Here is a 21,055-nt window from a genome sequence, read left to right as displayed (position 1 = left end):
TTTTGATTATAGCTTGCCACAAGAAATCCCTCTCCAACGGAAATCTCGAAAGCCACTTTCCAAGAAAGACTTGTTCCTTGCTAATAATTCCCAATTCCCAGGTCTTCCCTCTACTATGAATTCATTATAGGAAATCTCCAATCATATTATGTGCTGCATTGGCTGTTTTTTGGGTGGTTTGGAATAGGGATGGGCAAATAGGTCGCGGGAGCATGGAGATTTATTTTGCCACATTTATTGCGGGGTGGGTGCGGGGTTCTCCTATACCCCAATGGGTTCCCTGTTTTCAAATCTCTTGCCGGTCTGCACATCTACACGGCCAAGCCAAACAAAAGGGTAACCAAGGGCCGTGTCTTTGATTTTCAGAGGAGGTCTGAATATTCAAATCTCGCATCACTGTCTATGTGTCCCATGTCATGTTGACATCATTGGTGCATCATATGATGAGTTTTCTAGTCCGGCCAAGGATCTTTTCCTAGGGTGTGTTTTCCTGGTTTGACCAGGAAGCTCAAAATCTAGAGGATAAAAAGGAAAGAAAAATCAGCTTATTTTCAGGGCCAAATGTTCCTGGTCCAGCCAGGAAAGCTCCCAGACTTCAACATTGAGGGGGCGAGGGATGGGTGAATCCCCCATTATGGGATAGGAATTGTTTTTTTGTAAAATCGTTCGCGTCCCTGTTCCCTGAGTTTTGGTATTACTCTTTTTGGATTTTTTTTTTCTGTGATGATTCGAATGCTGTTGTGCTTTAGCCTCTTATGTTGGGCATGTTAGCTGTTGTTTAATGATGCATACCTTTGTGTTTTGAGTGTACCCTTTTAGATCTTGGGTCCTGCAGTTTACTAGAAAAGACTTTGATTTGGTTTTCTTTCAGGTTGTGGATTTCTTAGTCACCCTCTGTAATTTTCTTGCTCTAATAAGATATTTTTTTCTCCTCGGTAAAAAGTAAATATTGAGTCGACTTATTTTTTTTCTGCAGAGAACATGAACCTATCAGATTACTTAGCTTGCAGCTCCTTGGAAGGCTTTTAGTTGATCTCCCATCTGAGAAAAAGGGAGCAAGATTTTTCAATCTTGCAGTCGGAAGGTCCAGATCTCTTTTTGATGGCCATAAAAAAATCTCAAAGCAACCAATTTTTTCAGCCATGTCTGATAGATTATTTAGGTTTCCACAAACAGATAACTTGTGTGCCACTCTGTTTGATGTTCTTCTTGGTGGTGCTAGCCCTAAACAGGTATTTTTTTTTAGACAATTTTTAAACAAACAATAAAAAGATCTGGTTATTTCATTCTGTCGCTATTGAAGTACAAGTTGTATTCTTGTTTTCATTTTTTGTTTGGGGCTTTGGAAATTTACTTGTCAGTGAATTTCATTTTACAGGTATTACAGAAGCACAACCTGGCTGAGAAGCAGAGAAGCAAAGGACATATGTCACATTTTCTCCTTCCTCAAATTTTGGTTCTTATATTTAGATTCCTGTCTGGCTGTGAGGATGCGGCTTCAAGAATGAAAATTATCAGAGATTTACTTGATCTTCTTGATTCGGATCCTTCAAATGTCGAAGCATTTATGGTATTAGTGCTAAAGTTTTTGATAATTTACTTGATCTTATTTAAGTATTCTCTGATTACCCATGTACCATGAATAGGATTTTGGATGGAATGCCTGGTTAACAGCTTGTGTGAAGCTTGGTGTGTTCAAAGACTACAAAGTTACTCCAGAAGATCAAGATCACGATGAGAAAACAGAACAAGATTTAGTGCGGAATATATTTTGTGTTGTTCTTTGTTACTATGTTCATTCTGTGAAAGGTGGGTGGCACCAGTTAGAAGAGACGGTAACTTTCCTGCTAATGCAGTGTGAACATGTACGTAGAAATCTGCACTGTTTCTTTGATCTGTATTTCTACATACAAACCTTGTAATGACACCTATATTTATTATTCTGGCAGGGTGGAGTTTCATTTCGGTACTTGCTTCGTGACATATATAAGGATCTGGTCAGGGGATTGTTGGAATTGTCTTCTGAAGAGAGTATTTTTGTGTCGCAACCGAGCCGGGACAACACATTATACCTTCTAAGACTGATCGATGAGATGCTCATTTCTGAAATGGACCAAAACCTTCCGGTATTCTTGTCCTAACTACATTCTTCAGTTTTTGGTTTTTGGTAGATTCTTTTTGTCAGCCTAGATTATGGGTTCCTTATTCACCTCTTGTTAATAGTTCTTTTGTTCTTATAGAATCTTCATTGTTCTCTGGAAAAGAAAAAAATAAAGTAAATAGTTAACTATGATGTGAGACAGGTTCATAGGCAGATACAAAAAGGAAATAAAAACATCTTAATTATTATATGCTCCACCATTGCACCCAAGCTTAAAACAAGATATAGAAGAGAACAATGGGTATACCATAGTCCCTGAATAAGAAGCCGATGGGGTGTTCCCTAGAATGGCAGTTCCTGGTTAACTGATCTGGGCATTGATCAGAAGCCCGCAGGTTGCTTCTCTGGAGAAAGATGGACTGGTTAGGTGGACCATGCACCAAAGAAGTTATCATCTTACACAAGCACATGAAGCAAATCTACTTTCTAGTCGCTTTGTTAAATCAATTTTCTGAGTTTATGGGTACTCCATGATCACATGAGACTGAAACCCCAAGTCCTTCCTGCTCTGTTGGTTTATGATATTCCCCACCTTACTTTTCTTATGGATAGATAACTCGAAACTCAACAAAAGACTAGTTTTTCTTCTCTCTTGACAATTAATATTTGATATAGTCATTCTTTTCAAATCACATGCTTACCTATTGCATCAGCTTTCGCTTTCTGTTATGCTCGACAAAACCAAAAATTCCAAATGATGATGTGACACGTCTTCTGGCCACAGTTAGTCAATATAGTTCATGGTTCCTTCAATATGTTTTATTTATATATTTATCTTTTAATTTTTTTTATACATATTTTGCTTATTCTTAAAATCATGCTAACTGGTGTAATTAATTGAAGACATGCTTTCAGACCCAAGATAGAAATACATGTCAAGTTTATTTTATGGTGACCTTGCAGTTTTCATTTAATGCTGCATTGCTTTTTTATTTGTTGTAAAGACAAAATGTGGTAGTTAATTGAAAGTATATATTCAGACCCGGAAGAAAAATATACGTCAAGTTTATTTTGTAATGCTGCACTGCTTTTTTATTGTATGTGAAGTGAAAATGTAATTTTTGTTGTGTCCAAGTGATTCTTAGTGATATGGTTCTTTGTCAATGAGTTTATTCCCTTTAAACAAATTTCTGAAGAAATAATCTTGGAGGTCTTGATGTAGTAGCCCTTCGTAACTGTAATAATAAGTGGACGCTTCTTCTCTACGCATACGGGAAATTACTTTAGTGGTTTTCAAAGCTGTAACATGCCTTGTTAATTTCCGTTTATTTTCTTGTATAGTCTAAAAGTTCAATTTATGAATTTAATATTTGACTCTTTTGCAGTTCCCAGCAAGCACTACAGATTTCTCTCTTGATTCGTTAGAGTTAGAACGCCATAAAGATTATGGTTCTGCCTTGTTTGAAGTGCTGCATGGAGAAAATGACAGCCAAATATCGAGGTACTGGCTGCTTGAGTTTTGGCTTTTATTTCTGAAACTGATGCCCTATGTCATGTCAGTCACTATCATTGGCTCTGGATTTAACTTGTAAATTATAGGCTTTTATTTATGCAGCAAGACTAATAGCAGCTTAAGTGGTTATACAATGTTGCTATAAAAGATTGAAACATTCCATTCTGACGATGATAATAGTATGTACCTGGGTCCATGCCTTATCTAATGGTATTGACCCTTTACATAGGCTTTTTCCAACAACTATTCTTCTCTCTAGACACATGAATAATGGCAGAGTTTCTGCACCCCAGTAAGAATTTTAACACCGACCCTTGCATTCGTTTTCAGTATCCTAGTATTCTGCTCCTTTTTTTAATTTTATTTAACTGCAAATCTCAAAAGACCCTTTGAATAGTTTTTCAATTATACAATACCCAGTTTCAGATATCTATATTGGTAGTGCGTAATCCACGTCACTGAAATTTGATTATGTCGTGCTTGGTTGCATGCGAAGGGTGTCTGTGTATCTTTTGAGTATGTAGATCCCTCCTCAAGAACTGTAAGTCTTAATAATTATAATAAAAAGGATGCTCTCATTGTAACAATTTGTTCTAGACACCGGTATCATCTGTTAGGATATCTCTTTTCAATTTCAAAGCTTCTTGTCCAGCTTTCTTTGTTTATTTTTATCTTTTGTGTAGCGTGACTTTGGGTTTTCCTGGACCCCTTGAGTGTACCCTGCCATTATTTTTCTCAATGCACCATATTTTATATTATGCTATTCATTTTTTGATTGCCTCAACTTTAAGGACTTCTGGGAGTTGCAAGCAGCCTGTCAAAAGTGAAGATGCCATTGTCAGTGACAAGTGGTGGGATCTGTATGACAGTTTGTGGATTATTATTAGTGAGATGAATGGTAAGGGACCGAGCAAGTCGTTATTGAAATCATCACCAACTGCAGTTCCATCTTTTGGTCAGAGAGCACGTGGCTTAGTAGAATCGTTGAACATTCCTGCTGCAGAGGTGGCTGCAGTTGTTGTATCAGGAGGGATAGGCAGTGCATTAGGTGGCAAACCAAACAAAAATGTCGATAAGGCAATGCTCTTACGAGGAGAGAGGTGTCCAAGAATTATTTTTCGACTTGTAATCCTATATCTCTGTAGATCTTCTTTAGAAAGAGCATCGCGATGCGTCCAACTGGTCATTCCACTTCTGCCATTTCTCTTATCAGCTGATGACGAGCAAAGTAAAAGCAGATTGCAGCTGTTCATCTGGTATGGATCCTTTACCTTCATTGCTTCTAGCCAATTAGATTTTGGGAAACATTCCGTTACGCATGCTTATGGAATGTTTAGGATATAAATCTATTATCTAGAACATTATCATGAATGTAACTTTCAGTTAACATTGTGGCCAGGGCATTGCTTGTTGTTAGGTCGCAGTTTGGAATGCTAGATGACGGTGCTCGTTTTCATGTTATATCGCACTTGATTCGAGAAACTATCAGCTTTGGTAAATCAATGCTTGCTAGTAGCATTATGGGTAGGGAGGATTCGTTGGATTCAGGCAGCAATGTAAAAGAAACCGGATCCATTCACAATCTGATTCAGCGAGATCGAGTACTTGCAGCAGTGCGTCTCTCAAGTTCCTTTTGTGCTTATCATATCTATTAATCATGATGTCTAACCCGTAAATGTTATAGTTGCTGTTATTTTTATCCTAAGGTGCAGAGGTCTAACATGGATGATTATGTGCCTACTCAGCCTATCTTAGTTGGGACAATTATGATCTGTTTCATGTCGTATCGTGCATGAGTGTTCTAGACACATGGGTGTTTTTGGCCCCTGGGTGTTTTTTCTATATTTTATTTTATTTTTTGTTGCTTCTGTTAGTTGCAATTTTGATATTAAGTTAATCTTAGTTACTACTTGATCAAAAAAAATTAATCTTAGTTACCAAGGTCATAGTTGTCTTTTGTTTTTGATTGAAAAGAAATTTTATTCATGATGTTGAAAATGATTTACTAAACTCGTAGTTAACTACTTAGTTTAGAAATAACTAATCATGTTATCTGAGATTGAGGAATTAAAAAAAAAAAAAGCACATATAACCAATTATTACTGTATTTGTCATCGACATTAATAGCTTACTTTGGCAATGATAAGTTGGATTTGATTGTTAAAGTGTTCATTTAAATAATTCAATACTACATGGGGTATGTCTGGTTTGGGCCCTTTACATGCTCGTCCTTGACAGGGGTCTGTTTCATGCTTGCGTCGTGCCTACCGGCATACTCCTCTGCAGCATGGCTTTGATATTTATCACCCCATTTATCTGTTATTTCCAAGATTGAAGTAGATTGATGTTATACCAAAACAGTGCACATCACTCGGAAACTAGTATGTTCAAGGACATAAATTGTAACATATTACATTGATTTTATGTCACCTAATTGAGGATGATCCTTTTCTCATTTCTACTGTATGTGTCTGGATACTTCAATTAAGGTGAATGAGCTAGTATCTTCTATTGCTTTTAATCACATGGGCTTTATTCACCAAAAAATCACACCAGCTATACATTTAGGAGTAGTAATTCTCTAGTTTTGGCCTGAAACTAGGAGTAGTAGTTCAGAACTAAAGCTATTTCAACAGCCCATTCTGCATGCTTATTCCCTTCTACTTGGGGAAAAAGCAATGCTGTTTTAATTTTGTGAGGTTTCTATGATTTGCCTATCAATTTTTCTCTTTGCCATCTTGCATGTGTTTTACTGTTTTACTGTTGGATTCCATCTTGCAGGTTGCAGAGGAGTTAAAATATATAAAGTCATTAGATGCTGATCGCCAAAGGCAGCTGCATGAACTCCACTCCAGGATGGATGAAAATGCCTCTGCAGAATCAAATGATAGAAAGGCTTTTGAAGATGAGATACAAAGTAGCTTAACCTCCATTCTTGCTTTGGATGACAGCAGAAGAGCTGCATTCCAGCTAACTCACGAGGAGGAGCAGCAAAATGTTGCTGTATGTGACCCATTTCTCTGTTACTCATCATAGCTTCTGCAAATGAATAAGAGGAGCTTGCCATTTCTTTCGTTCATTACATCTGTTTTCTTTTCGGACTTGTGATGAATGTATTATGAGTACTTTGGGTTACTAACAGAGTTATTTTCCAGGAGAAATGGATACACATGTTTCGTGCTTTGATTGATGAGAGAGGTCCATGGTCTGCGAACCCTTTTCCAAATAGTGCTGTAAGGCATTGGAAACTTGAGAAGATAGAAGATACCTGGCGACGGAGACCAAAACTGAGACAGAATTATCATTTTGATGAAAAGTTGTGCCAACCTTCATCCTCTGTCTCCAGCATTGAGATTACACCTCCTTTTAATGAAAGTAAATCTGCTTTTGTTGGCCACATTCCTGAGCAAATGAAGCGGTTTTTGCTAAAAGGAGTATGGAAGATTACTGATGAGGGGAGCTCAGAACCCAATGAAACTGATACCGAGCTCAGTGGACAGAAGCCGTCCATCCACACAGATACCTCAGACAGCCAGACCTCAGAATTAGCAAAGGACACCAGTGATTGGATACAGGAGAGGAAAGATTCGTCTTCCCCTTCACATGAGACAGAAACTAGTGAGGTATGTGGGACAAGATATGCATTCAGGATCCCTGGTATTTAAATTAGATGTCTTATATCTGTGATTCTGTTTCAGGTTCTTACATCAGTTCCTTGTGTACTTGTATCCCCAAAAAGAAAATTAGCTGGACATTTGGCGGTCATGAAAAACGTCTTGCATTTCTTTGGAGAATTTTTGGTTGAAGGTACTGGAGGATCATCCATTTTCAGAAACTTCCCTGCTTCAAGCAATTTTGATTTGACCAAACCTGATCAAAAGCAGAAATTTATAAAACAACCAATATGCTTTGGTTTGGATGCATCGAAGGGCACCGTGGTTCAGAAATTTGAGGCAATAGGTGAAAATGTTCTCAAAAGAAAGGAGCTAAAAAATATTAAACGCCACAGGAGGTGGAACATGGGCAAGGTAAGGAAACAAATTTCCTTTCATCTTTACGTCAGTATAGTTGTGTCAAATCTTATTTAATTTTTGTTTTGTCTTATTGTCTATTTATGGTGGATATAGATTAAATCTGTTTGTTGGACGCGTTATTTGCTTCGGTATACTGCAATAGAGATTTTCTTCTGCGATTCATCTGCACCGATATTTTTGAATTTTGCATCACAGAAGGATGCAAAAGATATTGGAACCTTAATAGTTGCTACCAGGAACGAATATTTGTTTCCAAAAGGAAGTGGTAGGGATAAAAGTGGAGCTATTTCATTTGTTGATAGACGTGTATCCTTGGAAATGGCAGAAGCTGCCCGAGAGAGCTGGAGGAGAAGGGATATGACAAATTTTGAATATCTAATGATCCTTAATACGCTGGCTGGAAGGTCTTATAATGATTTGACACAATATCCTGTGTTTCCTTGGGTCTTGGCTGATTATTCCTCGGAGGTTCTTGATTTCAACAAGTCTTCAACCTTTCGGGATCTTTCAAAACCAGTTGGAGCACTTGATTTAAAACGATTTGAGGTTGGTTTGTAGATGTTTTAATTTTCTAGACTATGTAAATAAATTTTTCCTTTATATTAACAAATATGTTGCTGTTTCTTTCGATGCAGGTGTTTGAAGATAGATATCGTAGCTTTACTGATCCTGATATACCTAGGTAACTAAGACTAATATCCATGGCTAGATCAACTGGTCCTTTTTGAACTCCCGTGAGTGGTCTTTTCTGATTTGCTCACATGGAACATTACTTGTTAATTTTTGCAGTTTCTACTATGGGTCTCATTATTCAAGCATGGGGATAGTGCTTTATTACCTTCTCAGATTAGAGCCATTTACTTCTCTCCATCGCAATTTGCAGGTACTTTCGTGTGCAATATCACTCTTTAAGCATCTAAGATTTGCTACAAGTCTTTCAATAACATATAAATTATCTTCTATTGTATTACAGTTAGGTGACTCCTTTGACCTCTAAACTTATTTATTTTAGAAAATCTCTCTTACATTTGACAAACCCTCATTTTATGTGGACAATTTTGTCTTCTGACTTTAAAAAATAAATAGAACTATTCACTGCATCTTAAACTACCCTATTTACATCACCCCATAGCTACCTCGCTTTTCTGTCTCCACTTTTTTCTCCGCCCATCTTTTTTAATCTTACTTTTGATTTTCAGTAGAATTGTCTCAAAAGAAAGGAAAAGAAAAGAAATGAAACACGGAAACAATCTCACATTCATGATCATTCAGGAGGACCTAGTTTATATATAAGGGGATGGCTAATCATATTCAAAAATTTCAGAATATGATGTTCTGCAGCTTCTGCCTAGAAAATCTACCACTGGTGCTACCTAAGCTTGAATTATGTCTTTACTGTGATGCGTGTGTATTTGGTGCACATTTCGGTCTTCAATGATTTTAACGAGCAACTGCAAAATACATCTTCATGAGACATGTTGTGACATGAGAGTATGCTTAACATAAAAATATCAACACATGATGATATGCTGTATGAAAACTGTCAACCTTCCTCACTGTTCCTTGGCCTTTATAAATTTTGATCTAGTTGTATTTTCTCTTAAATCCACTTTTATTATTTTTGAATCTTATTGCTTTATGAGATATTCAAGTGGTCATAAGTTTAGTATCGTGAACTGTACTGACTCCGGATTTCACTTGTTGCTTTTTGTCAGGGTGGTAAATTTGACCATGCAGATCGTCTCTTTCAAAGCATTGAGTCAACTTATCAGAACTGCCTTTCTAATACAAGTGATGTGAAGGAGTTAATACCTGAGTTCTTTTATATGCCAGAGTTTCTTGTGAATTCAAACTCCTATCATTTAGGGGTGAAACAAGATGGTGAACCTATTGGAGATGTTTGTCTCCCTCCCTGGGCCAAGGTATGTGATATCTCCTCAAATTACCTGTTGCTGAAGCCGGAAAAATGTCTGTCCTCATGAGTGCATTTCTTTTGGTTTATAATGTGTGTTGAGATTTATATATAGCAAACATGGATATTAGATAAAAACCAAAACAAACTTATGGGAATAGTTGTACAACATCCATTGCTCCATTTATTTCAAACGGTGAAGTGGCCTAATGAAGAATTTATGATAATAGTACATGTAGTTGATCCAATAGTTGGACAGGTGGTATCTAATTCATGTTGATGGATAGTTAAATTCTTCTGTTCCAACTAACCTTCTCTCTCACCTTTTAATAACATCGCAAGTCATTTAAATTGAAAATTCAGTTATATATTATCTTGCAAGTAGTAAAAAATATGTGATGAGACTTCTCAGTGAAATTTTTGTATTACATGTTACCAAGGTAAAATTGCACGTTATTAGGATGATGTTCATTTGTCCTTGATGGTGGTATTTATTTTTTCAAACTTTAGTAATTTTGGCATGAGCGTTGATTGATAGGAGGAAGGGAGGGAGGGATAGTTTTTTTTTTGGGTTTCCTGAAGAGTCGGAATATGCTAATAGAACATCATCAATTACAAAGAAAAAGCATATTCAGCAGAAAGAGAGAGTATGCTAAAAATATACTTCTTGTCCAAGTAATTTGGCCGTCACCAGTTTGAATCAAGTCCTTGTTTAAGTCCAAAACAAGTAGAAAACAAGGCCTTAATGTTCTGGGATATGTTTTGGCCTCCCCGCTTTGATCAGTACACCCCCACCCGTTTTTTTTTCAAAGCTTTCCATTTTTACCCTTAAATCAGAAGTCCCAGATTCATAGTTGGCCTGTCTACAGGACGCTCTTTCATAGTTTTCAGTTGTCGCGTTGTGAGCACTTTGAGTTAGTTTTGGAGAGTTCAGGATGCAACCATCCTTTTTGGTGGCCAAACCACTGAGCAGTATGAGAAATGTTCAGCCAGCCACCCAGCACTGGGGGTAATGGGAATTTCTGGAACTAAAATGTACAAGTACTATAAGTGGTCTAGTGTGTTCAATTGGAGCTATTGTCCTTTTCAGCCATTGCAATCACAACATTAATATAAGATGGCTTGAGCATAACCTACTTTATGAAATCAACTACAAACAATCATACAATCCGTTAGGTAGAGCTGAGAACAATTTGAGGCTTATCCCTTATGTTAGGATAAATGGGCAAAAGTTCTGTCCATAAATGCGTAGGTTGGGCAAAAGTCATTACATGTGGAGTGTTCCATGTTAGTAGAAAATGTGCCAATCCACTAGCTCATGCAACCACATTGCTTTGATTAAACAAATGAAGGTATGTAATAATGACCAAATGGATTGTAGTAAGCCTCATAGACCAAAAATGTATTTTAGCTTATTGGAGGTGCTTTTGCAGTTAGGAATCCACTGCTTTTGGAAGAGCCAGAAGTAGAAATTTGCCTGAAAATTATGAAACCCAGTGGAAATATTTCATGATAAATCCAGTAATTTGTTCGTAGAACATAGTGCTTACCTGCAGCAAAAGATATATAATAAACAATGTTTTCAGAAATTGCTAAGCAAGATATACTTGTAGTTCACGTACATAGTTACCTGCCATCTGCACATAAGATAATCAAATATTTTTCAATTTTCTTCTCTTTGTTTTGGTGGAAAGTATGGAAGCGCCATAACTGTGCCACCATAATTGAATTCACAAAATGTATGCAACAACTCAGTTTGGTTGCTTATATAGGTGCCCACTTATAGGCCATCACTTGTGCATTTTGAAGCCAGGGTAAAGGATTTCTGCCATTCACATATTTGATGACCTGAGAAAAGCCTTTGGTATTTGTCGTGTCGGAGATTTGAGCTCTTTGTTTATCTGTTTCTTTCTCCACCCTGCTCCCCTGCCTTTTTTGAATAACATAGAGTTTGAGATGAATTTATTATACCATTTCATTTGCATTTTTTTTTCTTTTTGTCCTTTGAGACAACTTGGACCAACATTTTGTGCAGGGCTCACCTGAAGAATTTGTTAACAAGAACAGAGAGGCCCTTGAAAGTGAATATGTTAGCTCTAATCTACACCATTGGATAGATTTAGTATTTGGTTACAAACAGCGTGGAAAACCTGCTGTGGAGGTACGTGTGATTTTTTTTGAAGAAATGTTTCTAATCAAACCTGCGAGTTCTGCATTGGTCATTTTGTGCAAGTTTACTGAGCTCATAATAGATTTTGTAAATACAGGCAGCAAATATTTTTTATTACTTGACCTATGAAGGCGCTGTTGATCTGGACACCATGGAAGACGATTTACAAAGATCAGCAATTGAAGACCAAATTGCAAATTTTGGACAAACACCAATTCAGATTTTCCGTAAAAAACACCCAAGAAGAGGACCACCCATTCCAATTGCTCATCCTCTGCGCTTTGCACCTAGTTCTATTAACATGACTTCCATTGTTAGTAGTGCAAGTCAACCAAGGTCGTCTTCATTGTATATTCGTACAGTGGACTCAAATATTGTTGTTGTAAACCAGGGGCTCACCTTGTCAGTTAAGACGTGGTTGACATCCTCACTGCAATCTGGTGGAAATTTTACCTTCTCTGGCTCCCAGGTTCGGCTTTAGTTCTTTCTTGGATCACTGGATTGTGCTATTGTAATGTTTATTTTTGTTCCTATGCTTTACCATTCATAGTAATAATACATGTACAGGATCCTTCTTTTGGCATTGGTTCTGATGTCCTTTCTCCGCGTAAAATTGGGAGTCCTTCTGCTGAAAATGTTGAACTTGGACCACAATGCTTCGCAACAATGCAAACAGCATCGGAGAATTTTTTGATCTCATGTGGCAATTGGGAAAATAGCTTTCAGGTTATATCCTTGAATGATGGCAGAGTGGTGCAAAGCATCAGGCAGCATAGGGATGTGGTCAGTTGTGTTGCAGGTATTTTTCGTAATTGGAAGACAAAAATATATTTACTGTTACAAGAGCATGCTTATGTAGGTAAAAAAAAAAAAAAAAAACTTGCTTCATCCCATTTGAAGCAAGTCTACTGAAATAAACCCTAGGGAGGGAGATGGAATCATTCTAAGGTGGCCCGTTGCAAATGGGTAGTACCATTTCGGGTTAAAATGAATTTCCTCAATAAGAAAATCTGAATCAAAAAAGGTGTTGCTTTATACTTTATAGTCCATAGTCCATGCTTGTTCTTAAACTAGACTAAAAATGTAGTGTTTAACCTCAGGATGGTGTGGATAGAAGGGCAATGTGATTTTAAGAGTACTATCTTTCCTGGATTGTCTGCATACTTTTATCAGTTTGTCACTTGTTAACAGCACTATTGTTTATTATAAACAAAAACTTAAATAAAAGAAAAGAGTAGAGAGAAGAAAGAGTAATGTACTCCTTTTATTGAGGCAAGGCCCAGCTGTCCTTTTATGTGTTTGTACCTGTTTAGATACATCATGAGACATATTCTCAGAAAAAAAAAAAATATATCACGAGAATAGTTCATGCTTGTCTGTGGGTTAAGATCTCCCCCTCCCATCACCGAAAGGGTAGCATTCCTCCCTGGAAGACAAATTACTAATTGACTAGTTCTAGATTTGTCTGTTTTTGAATATATAGTTTTCCCCGCAATCAAATTGTGAAATTACACAAATATGGATTATTTATGATGGTCATTTGCAGCATGGGTCACTCTATGGTTATTGTTTTGCTTAATTGGGTGAAAAAGTCTACCCCTAAACATTGAGCTACTGTAACTGCAGATTCTAGGGGGATTTCTGTTTTAGAAATTATATGGGATGTGCTAATCGTGGTAGTGTGACTTGTTTGCCGTTGGCTTATTGTGTTTGGTCTTTTTTTTGTTTGTTTGTTTTTTACTTTCTAATTTTTTGAACGTGGTTTGCTGTTCACAATGTGTACATTTATTTCAAGTTAATGAAATTTCATCTCTTTAAAAAAAAAAATATATATATATATATAAAAATAATAATAATAATAACAATAATAACAATAATAATAATGATAATGATGATGATAATAATAATAATATACTGTACCATACTTATTTACTGTATTATTTTAACTAACATTATAAAGAATACCGCACAACCTATATATTGTTTTTGTCATTGTAAATTATGACGTGGCATGAAGGAAATTTGTGAGTCTGGAGTGAAATACTGCGGAAAATACTTGAAATTCTATGAAAATGGTATTGCGTTAACTAATGGGCCCTCCCATTCTGATATGTTAATCTTGTGACAATTCCACTGTTTTGTCTTTCCCTCTTGGTGGGTTTTGGTGGTTACCTTTTTTTATTTTGGTTATGTGCTTCTCAAAGTATTTTCTGAGCTGTATGAATGATAATGCTGCAGTAACATCTGATGGACGCTTCCTTGCAACTGGAAGTTATGACACTACAATCATGGTCTGGGAAGTTTTCCGAGGTAGAACACAAGAAAAGAGACCACGTAATACACAGACGGAACTACCCCGTAAAGATTATGTCATTGTTGAAACTCCTTTTCGTATTCTGTGCGGACACGATGATATAATTACATGCTTATATATCAGCGTAGAGCTTGACATAGTTATCAGTGGATCGAAAGATGGAACATGTGTTTTTCATACCCTGCAGAAGGGAAGATATGTAAGATCCGTGCGACATCCTTCTGGATGTGCGTTATCAAAGCTTGTTGCCTCTCGGCATGGAAGGATAGTGTTTTACGCAGATGATGATCTCAGTTTGCATCTTTATTCAATTAATGGTAAACATCTTGCTTCTTCTGAATCCAATGGCCGCCTCAACTGTGTTGAGCTGAGTGGGTGTGAGGAATTTTTGGTTTGTGCTGGTGACCACGGGCAAATAGTTGTACGCTCCATGAATTCACTTGAGGTCATAAAGAAATATAATGGAGCTGGAAAGATCATAACATCTCTAACAGTGACCCCAGAAGAATGCTTCTTAGCTGGAACAAAAGACGGAACCCTTCTTGTGTATTCTATAGAAAATCCTCAACATCGCAAAGGTGCCCTTCCTCGAAATTCAAAATCCAAACCCTCTTGAACAGGATAGATCATTCCTTTGCACTTGAAGTCATGCAGCTAAAAAGGCGAGCAATGATCAATGATGTAAATCCCAGGTATGCTGTAGCAAACGCCTACAAGTATTCCCTTTCTAGTGTTTGGTTAGCTTCATGCCTGCAAATAATTCTGACAGTATAGGTTATAATAACTTAATATTGTTTGTCCTTTGGAACTTGTATTACCGTTTCATAGACTGATTATAGTATTGCTTTTAGCCAGCAAGATGTTCATCTGTCGTAATATAACATTGTTGAAGAGAAGTACCACATGATATCTTATCACCGTTCAGTATGGAGTCTATGAAAAAGATATCAGAATGTCCAGCCATGTCTATGACATCCGAGGGCCCAGGCCTCAGACTCCTTTCGATTCGGTTTTGCCTCCACATTTGGCAAAGAATTAAGGATACATGCAGCTCCACCAGAATTACTTGCACAGTTTTGAGGCTGTTTAAGCTTCACTTTATATTGATTTTAGCCCATGCATAGCTGAACTTGATGAGGTTAATCTTTCTGTAACATTTCACAATGGTAAAATACTTCCCTCTTAACAAACTCATCTCCGTCTTGAGGTGAGCGCATCCATGTACATTATGTTATCGGTAGGTTAGATTTAAGAGTTGTGTATAAACCACAGTCAGCAGGCTAACTCTGACTTTCCTTCTTCAACTAGCAAGTGTTAATTCTTCAAACCTTGTAGAGATAGGTTGCAGTGCCATTTCTTTTCTTTTCTAAAGTAAATGGCAACCATATTTTTCTTTCTCTCTGTTGTAGTGTTGTATACTTTGTAGACAAAAACCTCTAAAGAGATATACTTCGACAGGGATTGATGAATCAGCATTCAGTAGCATTTGCTCACAGAAAATAGGATTCTTTTTTTCCTTTTCTTTGTTCTGCCTTTTAATAGCTTTAAAATGTAGACGTACTAGTCGAATCCCTATGTGTTTGTGGTAATATTTGATATATAGTAACCTGATATCCTTGATTATTAGTTTATATATAACAAGTGGCAAACAGGATTAGTAGGTGCAAAAGGAAAGTGCTGATATTATGAACCAAAAAAAAAACATCTAAAATTTAACCTAATTTTTTCCTTGGGTTGCTTTCACCAACCTATTTTTTGCATTGAAAGAGATCATATTGAACCCTCGATTTCAACTTGATAACATGATGCTGATTGGGAAATGATCTTTGGGCAGCTCACCCAGCATTTCAAGCTCATGAGCCCTTGAGTAATACACTGGAAAGCCTAACAAATAGAGAAAAAGGTTGGACGCATTTTGAATTTGTAAAAAGTAACACAGCCGATATGTTACTTGTTTTTTTTTTTTTGGGGGGTGGGGGAACGCTGATATGTTACTAATGCATCGTAATTTACATAAAAATATCAAAACAATTGTTTATCTTTCCCAAATCCAGACCTCTTCTTGCTTGCTTGAGCTTGCTGCTTCAGTCGTGATGCCGGAGCAACTCCTATTTCTTCAGGTAGGAAGGGCTGGGTTTCAAACCTGGAATACTTTGTTGTCAGTCTGTTTAGTTTTGGGAAAATGTCCATTTACCTAGTTTTTTTTTTTTGGGTACAAATGGGGCGAGCAGCCCAGACAAAACAAAGAAAAGGAACTAGCCAGCACCCCTGGCCTCAAAGCCTCTAACTCTGGGAACCCCAATTATATCATCCAAAAGGCATTCAGTGATCAAAGCAGGAGGGTCCTGCAGGATGCAGATTCCTTTAGCATGCAAGATACTGTTCTTAACCAGGAGATCAGCAACCATGCTTGATGTGCTTAATCTGGATGAGCTCAAACTCATGCATCAGTTGTCTACAGTTCATGATCAACGTTCCCAAGGGATGGAGATTAATATTGTCACTATGCATGAGATTGATGAGCACAAAGGAGTTAGATTCAACTTCCAATTTATTATCCTTTAGGCTCAACGCCAGTTGCAGTCCATGATAGAGGCCCCAGGACTCAGCTTGAAGGACCTCACCTGCACCAACATTAATCATAAAGCCACCACACCAAGCCCCAGTGTCATCTCTTATAACTCCACCTGCTCCAATAGCACCATTGCTGACTCTGGATCCATCAACATTAAGTTTGTGGTTTCCAATAGCAGGTCTAATCCAAGGAAGCATATCAACATTTCTAATCAAATGAGTATTAGGCTTAGAATTAGCCTTAACCCAATCAGCAGCATAGTTAAAGATAACTTCAGAGGGATTATAAGGAAAACGGAACTCTACATCAAAAACACTCTCGCACCTTCATTTCCAAATAAACCAATAGCAGAAGATGAAGAAAATATTCCAGTTCAAGTTATTCATGTGATAGCCTTTTTGCAACAGGTTGGCAAAAATCCAGTCTTCCCAATTTAAATTGAAAGTATTTAGCATGTTGGCAGGGATAGCAAAGGAATGCCAAACCTGCTTAGCCTTGGGACAATCTCGAAAGAGATGTAACATAGTTTCCTTGCTGTTTATGCAGAACTGGCAGGACGAATTGGATTTGAGCTTTCGTTTAAAACGCTGTTCATTTGTTAGCAGCTTGCTTGAGACAAAAGACCAGAGAAATATTTTGAGCTTAGGAGGAATAGGAAGGGACCAGTTCCTCAACCAACCATAACTTTGGCATCCCTGTTCATCACAAAGAATCCTATAAGCAGGTTTAACTGAGAAGATCCCTGATGAGGTACCACCCCAAGATAATTTGGTCAGGAGACTCGGAGCCAGCTATAGGGATAGCAATAATTTTGTCAATAATCTCATCAGGAAGGTTAGCTTGTAACATAGGCAAGTTCCAATTCCTATCAATCCAAAAAGTTTGGACAGTAGAGTTTAAGTCAATGCTATCAAGATTTAAAGCATGGTTTTTAAGCATGCCACATGGGGACCACTTGTCTGTCCAGAATTTTGCCTCAGCCCCATCACCAATTCTCCAACTCAGACCTTTTCGCAGGAGATCAGCACCATAAACTATACTAGACCAAGTGCTAGAGCAATTCAAGGGCTTTTTATAATTGTTCTGCAATAGGGAGGCAGAGTGAAGATATTTTTTCTTATAGACTTTGCTCCATAAACCTTGATCATCCTGCACAATTCTCCAGCTGGCTTTTGCAAGCATGGCCTTATTCATATTAGTTGTATTCTTTATTCCCAAACCACCAAAGCACTTAGGCCTACACACCATGTCCCAGTTTGTGAGATGAATCTTCCTTTTCTGCTCAGTGTCTCCCCAGAGGAAATCCCTGTTAAGCTTATCCAATTTGTCACAAGTTTGAACAGGGAGCTTTGTAGTTTGCATAGCATAAACAGGAATTGAAGAGTTAACAGACTGAATGAGAGTTAATCGACCAGCCATATTCAAGGTCTTACTCTTCAAACTAGCCAATCTAGACTAGACCTTATCAACAATACCAATATAGGTGTTTTTATTAATCTTTGCATGAATCAAAGGCATGCCAAGGTACACCCCAAGGTCATCAGTTAGGGGAGAGCCACAGATTTTACTGATAGCTGAAGCAGCTGCATTATCAATGTTAGGAGAACAATAAACCATAGATTTCTCAAAATTGACTGATTGGCCAGATAAGCCCCAAAAAAGGTCCATGTATCTCTTCAACCACTTTGGCTTGTTTAGTACTTGCTTCAGAGAAGAGAATTAGGTCATCCGCAAAGAAAAGGTGCGGCACATAGGGTCCAGACTGAGAGGATTGGATAGGTTTCCATAGGTTGACTTCAACAGTAGATCTAATAAGATGGGACAATTTCTCCATGCAAAGCACAAACAAGTAGGGTGAGAGAGGGTCACCTTGTTTGATCCCTCTCCCACCAATAAAAGTATCTGAGAGCTCACCATTGACAATGATCTGATAGCTAGCAGTTGTAACACAACTCATAATAAGCTTGACAAGTTTATCCGGGATTCTAACTTCATATAGAACCTGCTCAATAAATCTCCAACTAAGTTTATCATAAGCTTTGGAAAGATAAACTTTCCAAGCCATAAACCCTTTAGTACCCTTAGAGTTTTTACACTTGTGCAGAATTTCCTGAGCGATCATGATGTTATTAGAAATATGCCTATCAGGAATAAAGCTCACTTGATTTGGACTAATCCATTTCCCAAGCAAAGGTCTAATTCTATCAACAACAATTTTAGAAATTATCTTGTAAACAGTGCAACATAGGCTAATAGGCCTAAATAGATGCATATGTTGAGGAGCTGATACTTTTGGCACCAAAGTAATGAGAGTATGATTGAGTCCAGGAGGAATTGTACCAGTTTGAAAAGCATCAGTCACAACCTTAATAATCTCATTGGAGCAAAGATGCCAATGCTGCTGGTAGAAGAGTGCCGGAAACCTATCAGCTCCAGGAGCTTTGAGCCTGCCGATTCTGAAAAGAGCATTATACACCTCAGAATCCAAGATAGGCCTGCCCATCAACAATAAATCATTATTATGCGTTTCAGGGAAAAGAATAGGAATATGAAATCTAAGATCTTGTCTAATTTCAGCAGAAAAGAGATTCGAGAAAGACTCCACAACTATTTGCTTCATGGCAGCTGGATCATCTGTCCAAACACCATTAAAATCAAAGAGACCATCAATCTTGTTTCTTCTTCTTCTCACCACAGTAGTTAGATGGAAAAATTTTGTATTTCTGTCACCCTCACGTAACCATTTATCCCTTGATTTTTGCTTCCAAAAGAGAGCCTCAGCATCTCTAATATTTTCATATTTGGTAATCAGCTCTTTCTCCAGATCTTGCAGAAAGGGGTTGTCCTTTCTACCCAAACTCCTTTGGATACCACAGATTCTAGCTAAAAGAGTCCTCTTTTGTTTGAAGATATTGCCAAACACCTCCCTATTCCAGTCATTAAGAGAATTAGTCAGAGTAGTGGTTTTGTTGATAAGATCACCAAAGCACGAGTTCCATGTTCTAGCAACCATCTCATCATAGTTGTCGTGTTGCATCCACATAGCTTGGAATCTAAAAGGGGGGTTTTTCCTTACATGTCTAGCATCAGGGCACAATTTGACCAGTAAAGGGTAGTGATCAGACTTCATTCTAGCTAGATGAACAACACAAGCATCAGCAAAAAGGATTCTCCAATCACTGTTGCAGAAGCATCTATCAAGTCTCTCCTTCACTGTATTGTTTGTCCATGTGAAGTAAGCACCTTGGTAACCCATGTCAACCAAACCATTCCTACAGACCCAATCTTGCATGCCCCCAAACCTATAGTGCTTGGAGCCACCAATCTTATCAGAGAAGGAAAGCAGTTCATTAAAGTCTCCCACAAGCATCCAGGGTAGATTGATAGTCTTGTATAAATTATCCAGATAACTCCATAGGCCTCTTCTAGAGGTATTATAGGGACTGGCATAGATCCCAGAAAGTAGCCAACTCTGAGAGCCACCCCAGGAGATCTTCAAAGATATGGACTGAAAGTTCGAGTCCACAAAATCAACATTGAATTTGTTTTTATTCCAAAGAAGCCAAAGCCCACCAAAAAACCCATTAGCTTCCATTACTTTGAAATCAGTAAAACCAAGAGAAAGAAGACACTTCTTGGCTCCCTTGAATTGGATACGAGGCTCATAAACAATTAGTAAGTCAACATTGTGCATTTTAACAAGGTCCTGAATTGAGGACGTAAACTTCTCACTCCCAGCTCCACGAGCATTCCAGAATAGGATGTGATCCATAAAAATGGTAGAGGGGAGGAGGGAGACTTCCCAAACTAGGTATCAACCATATCTTCCCCACTTGGGAAGGCTGGTCATCATCAATGGTCAATTTGCTATTGTCAGCAAAGGTCTTCTTCGCAAAGAAATTAGAAGCCTGGCTTATATCAAGATCAGTCCTAACATGCAGGTTACTCTCCTCAGGGGGACAATGACAAAAAATTGCAGCAATTCCATTACCAAACACATTCTCAACATTTTCAAAGGAGAGCTTTTTGAAAACATTAGGGTGTTGTTTAGTAACAGAAGAAATAGTACGTACCTTTAGACTTCCTTTGGTATTGCATAGTAGATTTGGAGCCAATGCTACTCTCAACATTGGATACATCTTTCATTGGGATTCGATTAGTAGCTTTCAGCGTTCCAGAAGTAGATGCGCCAATTCCAGCATCAATGGGGCCAGGAGCTAAGCCAACTTTGCCAGCGGTGGCCTTAGTCAAATTCTTCTTCTTTACTTGGAAGCTGGTCCATAGTTTCACAATAGGGACATGTGATGTTTTTGTCAATTTGTCAGGGATAATCTCAGGTTCAGTACCACCAGTGTCAGGATCATCTTGCAGAACTGTGAACCTAAATCCCTTAGTAGCACTTTTCTTTATCCCACCAATCTCATTGCTTTTCTTTT

At 37.8% G+C, this 21,055-nt stretch overlaps 1 protein-coding gene across 3 annotated transcripts in view; it reads left to right on the top strand.

Moving 5' to 3' along the window:
* Nucleotides 1–15,558, top strand: part of LOC112176611 (BEACH domain-containing protein B) — a 36,970-nt gene extending 21,412 nt beyond the window's left edge. For 2 of the 3 annotated variants that reach the window (XM_024314624.2, XM_024314627.2), the window contains 19 exons: nucleotides 977–1,232; nucleotides 1,379–1,570; nucleotides 1,647–1,865; nucleotides 1,950–2,126; nucleotides 3,487–3,602; nucleotides 4,406–4,870; nucleotides 5,014–5,227; nucleotides 6,396–6,617; nucleotides 6,770–7,237; nucleotides 7,313–7,642; nucleotides 7,742–8,194; nucleotides 8,284–8,330; nucleotides 8,438–8,531; nucleotides 9,364–9,570; nucleotides 11,596–11,721; nucleotides 11,828–12,199; nucleotides 12,298–12,529; nucleotides 13,969–14,736; nucleotides 14,900–15,558. In XM_024314624.2, coding sequence (XP_024170392.1) covers nucleotides 977–1,232; nucleotides 1,379–1,570; nucleotides 1,647–1,865; nucleotides 1,950–2,126; nucleotides 3,487–3,602; nucleotides 4,406–4,870; nucleotides 5,014–5,227; nucleotides 6,396–6,617; nucleotides 6,770–7,237; nucleotides 7,313–7,642; nucleotides 7,742–8,194; nucleotides 8,284–8,330; nucleotides 8,438–8,531; nucleotides 9,364–9,570; nucleotides 11,596–11,721; nucleotides 11,828–12,199; nucleotides 12,298–12,529; nucleotides 13,969–14,660 — 4,882 coding nt within the window. In that variant the 3' untranslated portion in view covers nucleotides 14,661–14,736; nucleotides 14,900–15,558. Of the gene's footprint in view, nucleotides 1–976; nucleotides 1,233–1,378; nucleotides 1,571–1,646; nucleotides 1,866–1,949; nucleotides 2,127–3,486; nucleotides 3,603–4,405; nucleotides 4,871–5,013; nucleotides 5,228–6,395; nucleotides 6,618–6,769; nucleotides 7,238–7,312; nucleotides 7,643–7,741; nucleotides 8,195–8,283; nucleotides 8,331–8,437; nucleotides 8,532–9,363; nucleotides 9,571–11,595; nucleotides 11,722–11,827; nucleotides 12,200–12,297; nucleotides 12,530–13,968; nucleotides 14,737–14,895 lie in introns of all 3 variants that reach the window. The other variant, XM_024314625.2, reaches the window with a different exon arrangement.
* The last annotated feature ends 5,497 nt before the right edge of the window (nucleotides 15,559–21,055 follow it).

This window comes from Rosa chinensis, chromosome 7 (genome assembly GCF_002994745.2).
Source record: "Rosa chinensis cultivar Old Blush chromosome 7, RchiOBHm-V2, whole genome shotgun sequence".
Taxonomy (NCBI): Eukaryota; Viridiplantae; Streptophyta; class Magnoliopsida; order Rosales; family Rosaceae; genus Rosa; species Rosa chinensis.
The sequence above is the reverse complement of the archived record's forward strand: the minus strand, read 5'-3'. Positions and strand labels throughout refer to the sequence as shown.